The sequence below is a fragment of the Orycteropus afer genome, unplaced genomic scaffold, assembly GCF_000298275.1.
Source record: "Orycteropus afer afer isolate SDZICR_OR568_19922 unplaced genomic scaffold, OryAfe1.0 scaffold00099, whole genome shotgun sequence".
NCBI classification, from domain to species: Eukaryota; Metazoa; Chordata; class Mammalia; order Tubulidentata; family Orycteropodidae; genus Orycteropus; species Orycteropus afer.
Window position 1 is genome coordinate 2,361,965 of NW_006921686.1, and position 6,834 is coordinate 2,368,798.

The following is a 6,834-nucleotide window of genomic DNA, read 5'->3' on the forward strand; positions in this document are numbered from 1 at the left end:
TGTGTGTTTCCTGTGTGTATGGCCGTCAGCCTGTACACAGGTTGGCCCATCAAACCCCTGCCCAGTGTGAGGCCCTGTGTGCTGTGGGAACGGCCCCTGCCCTCCCCTCATGTGTGCTCATGACTGTGTGCTACTCCAGGGTCGCATGTATGTAATGTGGGGCCCTGAGCCCCCTGCAGGTCCCGGCTGACCTGCCCCTCCCGTGTGTCCCACAGGCCCCAGGGAGCGCCATGGCCCGCGCACGCCAGGAGGGCAGCTCCCCCGAGCCCGTAGAGGGCCTGGCTCGCGACGGCCCGCGCCCCTTCCCGCTCGGCCGCCTGGTGCCCTCGGCCGTGTCCTGTGGCCTCTGTGAGCCCAGCCTGCCCGCTGCCCCCGCCCTGCTGCCCGCCGCCTACCTCTGCGCCCCTGCCGCCCCGCCCGCCGTCACCGCCGCCCTAGGGGGCCCCCGCTGGCCTGGGGGTCCTCGAAGCCGGCCGCGAGGCCCGCGCCCCGACGGTGAGTGCCCGTTTCATGCCCAAGATGTTGAGAGCCAGGAAGAGAGACCCCAGGGGACGAAGAAGTGGGAGCGAAGTAGGGGGGGGCCGGGGAGCCCGGCCACAGGGAGGGTGTGGCCAGTGTGGTCTTTGTGTTGCGAGAAGCAGGAAGACCGAGTGGGAGGCGGGGTAGGGGAGAGGCCGAGTGGGAAGTCCCTTCTGGAATCTGACTGCAGTCCCCGAGTCGCAGGCCAAGGCCCCTTCCGGGCCTGGGGCAACAGCTGTTTCCCAGCCCACTCCCCCAGTCTGGGTCCCCTTGACTCTCTAGAGGATTGCAGTTGGAGGGAGGGTGGGCCGCGTGGGAGGACTGGCCCCTCCGGACTTTGGGGAGGGAGTGAGGGTGGCTTTTTGTCTTTATTTGCATCTCTTTGGACAGGCAGGGTCCTCTCGGCCGTCCCGGAGGAGGAAGGAGAGGGGGAGGGGCTATTGTGTTGGGAAATTCCCCTCGGGGCGGGGGTGAGTTGTGGGGAGGGAAGGGTTAAAGGTCCTCTGCCTGATGGGCTGTTAACCCCGCGATGCCTGGCGAGCCACATCCTTGCAGGGACACACACACACACACACACACACACACACACAGGGTGGCTGGGAAAAGAGTGTCCCGATTTCTGCGAGCCCGTGGGGGAAGGGGACAGGAAGGTCCTGGCGGTGGAGGAGGGGATTTCCTGTATCAAGACGCGAGTCACAGATGGGGAAACTGAGGCCTGCTTTCAGACCTTAAGGAGGGGAACCATCCTGAGACAGAAGTCCGAAGGACTTAGAAGGGGGAAGGAGAGAAAGGTGTCACTAGCCTCGCAGGCCCCCAGGACCGTCTTTGGTGGCAGCCACAGTCTGGCCTTCTGGGCTCCAGGCCCCGGCCACATCCGGGGGTGTGGCTTCACTGTGGTTGGACCCTTGAGGGCAGGAGACCTGAGGCTGTGACTGTAGGTGGGATCCGTTGCTGTATCCCAGAGTGACCTTCGTAGAATGGGCCTCCGTTTTCCCCATCTGTCAAATGGGGCAGGCAAAATTTGACCCCCTTTTCGGAACGGAAGCACTGAGATCAGAGGAAAGATTTCCAGGCTACCCCGGGCTGTGGGGAGGTGGCGGCTGACCCCACAGAGGCCCCCCCAGGACCTCTGCTGGTTTGCTGGTGCCTGAGGAAGCAGGCAGGGGCTGAGAAGTCCGCCCCTATGAGGGGGAGAAGGCGTCGCTAGAAATGAGGAGGGGAGCGGACGAAAAACCAGGCGGCTGAAAAAGGGAGCAGCAGGCCTGGCCATCTGGGCTCCAGGGTCCTCAGGGACACCTCGGGGAGGGGAGCTGGGTGCTGACCTCGCCCCTCGGCCTCTCCCAGGTCCTCAGCCCTCACTCTCGCCGGCGGAGCAGCACCTGGAGTCACCCGTCCCCAGCGCCCCGGGGGCCCTGGCGGGCGGTCCCACCCAAGCGGCCCCGGGGGTCCGGGGAGAGGAGGAGCAGTGGGCCCGAGAAATCGGGGCCCAGCTGCGGCGGATGGCGGACGACCTCAACGCGCTGTACGAGCGGCGGGTGAGTCTAGGGGAGGGGTAGACGGCAGGTGGGACTTCCCGCCGGGGGCCGGGGGGCGGGGCTGCAGGCCGCGCCGCCAGATGTGCGGCAGCTGCTGCCCAGCGCGGCGGGGTCGCGGCGGGGACAAATTGGGGGGGAGGGTGGCGTGCCCGCCAAGCCGCCCACGGACCGCGCTGGCACGGCTGGGCAGGGCCGGGGTAGCCAGGCTGCCCGAGCGCTGCGGCAGCGGGGACTGGGGCGGCGCTGGGCTGCGCGGCTCATATATCCCGGGCTATTTATAGCCGGTGAGTCAGCAGCCGCGCGAGGCCGCGCCCGCTCCTCCCCAGCCCGCAGCGCCACCCAGCTTCCCGGGCAGGGGGCGGGGCGGCAGGAAGCCCCGCCCCCGGGAGCCCGCCCCGCCCCCTCCCCCCTCGAAAACATTACTCGGCCTTTTTAAGAACAAAACAGGGCGCCCACCGTCCAGCTCTATCTAATCCGAGCAGCACACCCGCGCAGCTTGCTAAATTTCTTTTTTTTTTTTTAAAAAAAAGGGTGACTTGGCAGAAGGGCTACATGTATTTTTATAATGGAAAACAAAAATTATTCAAGGTGTAGTTTGCTCGGTGTTTCCGGCTGCCAATTAATTCATGGGGTCTCAGAGAAGAGATTTTTAAAAAGATGCGTGGTAACTAAAAAACAACTGCAGAAATGCTGATTGTTATGCATAAGGTACAGGTCGTCGAGTAAAATAAAATCATTTAAAGAAACCGCAGCCCGCGTCCTGAAGCTCCTCGCCCGCCCCTCCCCCACCCTCCTTTCCGAGGTGGAGAAGCCCGTTCCCTGTGGGGGTGGGGCGGTTGTTCAATTACCACATATTTATTTACCGGGCCCGAGACAATGCTTGGACTCGTGGGGCGCTTTAAGCCTCACGCAGATCCTGGTGGCACAGTGGTTAAGTGCTCGCCTGCTAACAGAAAGGTGGGCGATTCGAATCCACCTGTGGCTTCACAGGAAAAGACGCGGTCATCTGCCCCCGCCAAGGTTCCGCCCAGAAAACCCTGTGGGCCACTTCTCCTCTGGCCTGTGGGGTTGGAATAGACTCATCAGCACACACTGCTAGCAGCAGAGATCATGCAGGGGCTCCCTGGGTGGTGCAAACAGGGGATCTGGTCCCCGAAAATCAGCCACTGTGACCCCTCTGAGCACAGTTCTAGTCCGACATGCATGGGGTCGCCATGACACACGTGGGGTCCCAGTCACTCGGTGGCAGCTGGTTTAGGTGACCCGGTGGGTGTCTCTTTCAGCACTGTCCTCCCCTCCCTGTTACGGGTTAGGGGGTCTGAGAGCTTTCGTTTTTTTTACCGCTGTATCAACGTGTGTATGTGTGGGTTCCTTTCCCTTACCTGTTTTCTCATTGGTAGCTATTTAGGGTATTTGTTTACTCGGTTGCTCTATTTGCTTGTTTTCTTCTTCCACACAAGTGTTCCCAGGGTAGACATCTACGTGGGTCTTGATGCCTTCAGTTTTCCTAGATGGTTACTTACTTGTTCTCCAGGGGACCTTCACAGGGTGCCGGCAGCAGGCGTTTTAATTTATGCCAACCTGATAGGCCCCTGTGTTGTCCTGGCCGGAGTAGGTGAAGGGTGTCCAGGAAGCGGGTGCTGGTTTCTGGGACCTCCCCCACCCCAAGATCCTCTAGTGATCACCTGTTGTTGTTGTTATGTGCCATCGAGTCAGACCTGACTCATAGCGACCCCTCCTTGGGTTGCTGAGGCAGTATCACTATGGAAGTAGATTGCCCAACCTTCCTTCCGAGGAGTGGCTGGTGGGTTTGAACCTCCAGCCTTCTGGTTAGCAGTCAAGTGCCTTAGGCACTGTGCTACCAGAGCTCCTCATGATCACCTAAGTACCCTTCTTGTTCTAAGCTGTACAATGAGTTCTCCTTTCCCCTGTGTCTTCTGGGAATGAGGCTGGATGTCCCACTCAGCACAGGGGAAGTGTCCCACACACTCAGCGGAAGGAGTCGTTGCTGTAAGTTGTCTTCGGGTCAGTTGTGACTCACCGTGACCCACGTGTGTCAGAGTTGGACAGGGTTTTCAGTGGCTGGTTTGGAAGTAAATCTGCACTCCTTCCTTCCAGGGCACCTTCAACCTTTCAGATGGTAACCGAACACCATCCTGTTGCACCTCCAGGGACTCCCACAGCAGGGGGCGCTGTAGATGCAGTCATTTGCGGCCTTGCTTTGCATTTTCACCAGAGGGGAGGTTTCTCTGAGCTAAGCACCACCCTTCCTTCTCACTTCCTAGCATTTTGGAGCCGAGGGTCCCATGTCTTCATTCGGCCCCTGGAGAGGGGGACAGAGGTTTCCCCGAGGTCACTCTGAACCCGGCTTTGCCTGTTCATCCTTCTGCACCGCCTGAGCATAGAGGAGACTGTTCTAGCACCCCAAAGTCAGTGGGCTCCCTTCTCTCTGTCTTGCCATCTTTTTAGGGGAGGGCAGGATGGGCTGCACTGCAGCCCCGACCCGGAGCCCGTGTGACTTTGGACGGCTGATGTCCCATGTGGAGGGAGATGGCAGCACTTGGCAGGTGCAGGGGGCATCTGACTGCACACACACTCCCCCCCCCCCTTCACATTCTGGACAAGGATGTCAGCTCGCGGGGAGCTGATGACCTGGTCCTAGTGGGTGGAGGAGTTGGGAGTTAAAACTCGACTGATCATAAAAGTGGGAGTCCCTGGGTGGCGCCGAGAGCTGAGGACTGGTCTCCTAACCAAAAGGCTGGGGGTTCAAACCCACCCGGGGTGGCTTGGAAGGCAAGCCTGAGGATCTGTCTTCGGAAGATCTTCCATGGAAAACGGCACGGAACGCAGTTTAACTCCAACACACACAGTTCACCACGGAAGACTGCACAGGACACAGTTTAACTGACACACACACACGGGTCACCCTGAGCCAGGGGCCACTCCTTGGCACTGGTTGTTGTTGTTAGCTACTGTTGGGTGCACTGCACCTCGTGGCAGGCAGCCCCTGTGGCAGAATGGACCTGCCAGAGCACATCACCAGGCCTTTCTCCCATGAGGCCCTGGAAGGGTTCAAACCGCCAACCTTTCAGTTTGCAGCCAAGCACTTAACCCTGTGCCCCAGGGCTCCTTAGCAGCTGGTTACTGGTTAGTAACGGTTCGCTGCCTCAGAGGGCTGGTGGGCGTGTGTGGAGCTTACCGGGAGCATCTCCTAGGCTGAGCTGTGCATGGACCTCTGTTCCCACAAGCCCTGCCGTGGGACCCCAGCCCACGCTAATCCCTCCCCTCTCTCTCTCTCCCCCTCCTCAGAGACTGGAAGAGCAACAGCGGCATCGCCCCTCACCCTGGAGGGTCCTGTACAATGTCATCATGGGACTTCTGCCCTTACCCAGGGGCCACGGCGTCCCTGAGATGGAGCCCAATTAGGTGCCCCGACCCGCCCGGCGGACGTCGGGGGCTCGGGGGGCAGGTCCCCCCATCTCCTGACGCCCTGGCCAGCGCGGGGGACTTGTTCTGCACCATGTAGCATACTGGACCTCCCAGCCCCGCCTGCCCCGGGGCGGCCAGGGCAGCCACTCCGGCCCCAACCTCGGGCCTGTCCGGGGCAAGGGGGCCACCGAGGGAGACGTGGACTCCTGGATACCAGGGGGGGCGGGCTGACGGACTCAGCGTCTGAAGGCGGTGGTGACTGAGGGGTGGAGACCTAGCCGCCCGCCTCTGCTGCCCACCGCCATCTCAGGAAAGGCTGCCCGTGCTGGCTGCCTGTTCCAGCTGCAGGGGGGACGCTGGGGCGGTCCCCCCAGTGCGCCTTCACTTTGGGCCTGGCCTCGGGCCCCTGGTGCTTCCCCCCCTCCTCCCCCGGAGGGGGCCCTTGAAGAGCAAATGAGCCAAACGTGACCACTAGCTTCCTGGAGCCAGAGAATGGGGCGTGTGGGACCCCGGCGCCCAGCCATCTTCCCTGAGCCAGCGGCGGGTGGCGGGCATGCCTGCCTCACCTTCCTCGGGGGTGGCCAGGAGGGGCCCAGACTGGAACCTGTGCTCTGCCCGCGACCACCCCCTCCCCCCATCGACCCCATTCATAGGTTTAGAGAGAGCACGCGTGACCACTGGCATTCATTTGGGGGGTGGGAGATCTTGGCGGAAGCCGCCCCAGCCTTAGTCCCCAGGGCAAGGCACTGGGGGGAGGATGGGGAGTCAGGGAGGGGGGGTCTCGGAAGAGGGAAGGAGTCTGGGAGCGGGGAGGGACGGCCCAGCCTGTAAAATACTGTATATGCGCTGCTGTAGATACCGGAATGAATTTTCTGTACATGTTTGGTTAATTTTTTTTGTACATGATTTTTGTATGTTTCCTTTTCAATAAAATCAAATTGGAACAGTGGACGCTCTTTCTGCCCGACTTCCCTGTCACGTGGCCTGGGGCGAGGCCTGGGCTGGTCTGTTCAGAGCCTCTCACTGGGATGAGTGTCCGGCTCTGTCCCTTCGTAGCTGTCCTCATTGGTCACAGGGAAGCCTGGGGAAAATGACCCTTCTAAACTCACTGCCATCGAGTGGATTTGACTCATAGCGACCCCTCCTTGGGTTTCCGAGGCGGTATCACTCCAGAAGTAGATTGCCCCATCTTCCTTCCCAGGAGTGGCTGGTGGGTTTGAACTGCCAGCCTTCTTGTTAGCAGTCAGATGCCTTAGGCAGTACGCTACCAGAGCGCCCTTCTAGAAACCAAAAAACAAACCTGTTGCCATGCAGTTGATTCTGACTCATGGAGACCCATGTGTTACAGAGT

General features: G+C 60.8%; 1 protein-coding gene across 1 annotated transcript; it reads left to right on the forward strand.

Annotated features, from left to right (window-relative positions):
• Window positions 1–230: 230 nt before the first annotated feature.
• On the forward strand, window positions 231–5,480 carry BBC3 (BCL2 binding component 3). Its single transcript, XM_007942875.2, has 3 exons — window positions 231–495; window positions 1,864–2,054; window positions 5,364–5,480. The coding sequence occupies exons 1-3, from the start codon at window positions 231–233 to the stop codon at window positions 5,478–5,480; spliced, it is 573 nt and encodes a 190-aa protein (XP_007941066.1).
• Window positions 5,481–6,834: the final 1,354 nt, after the last annotated feature.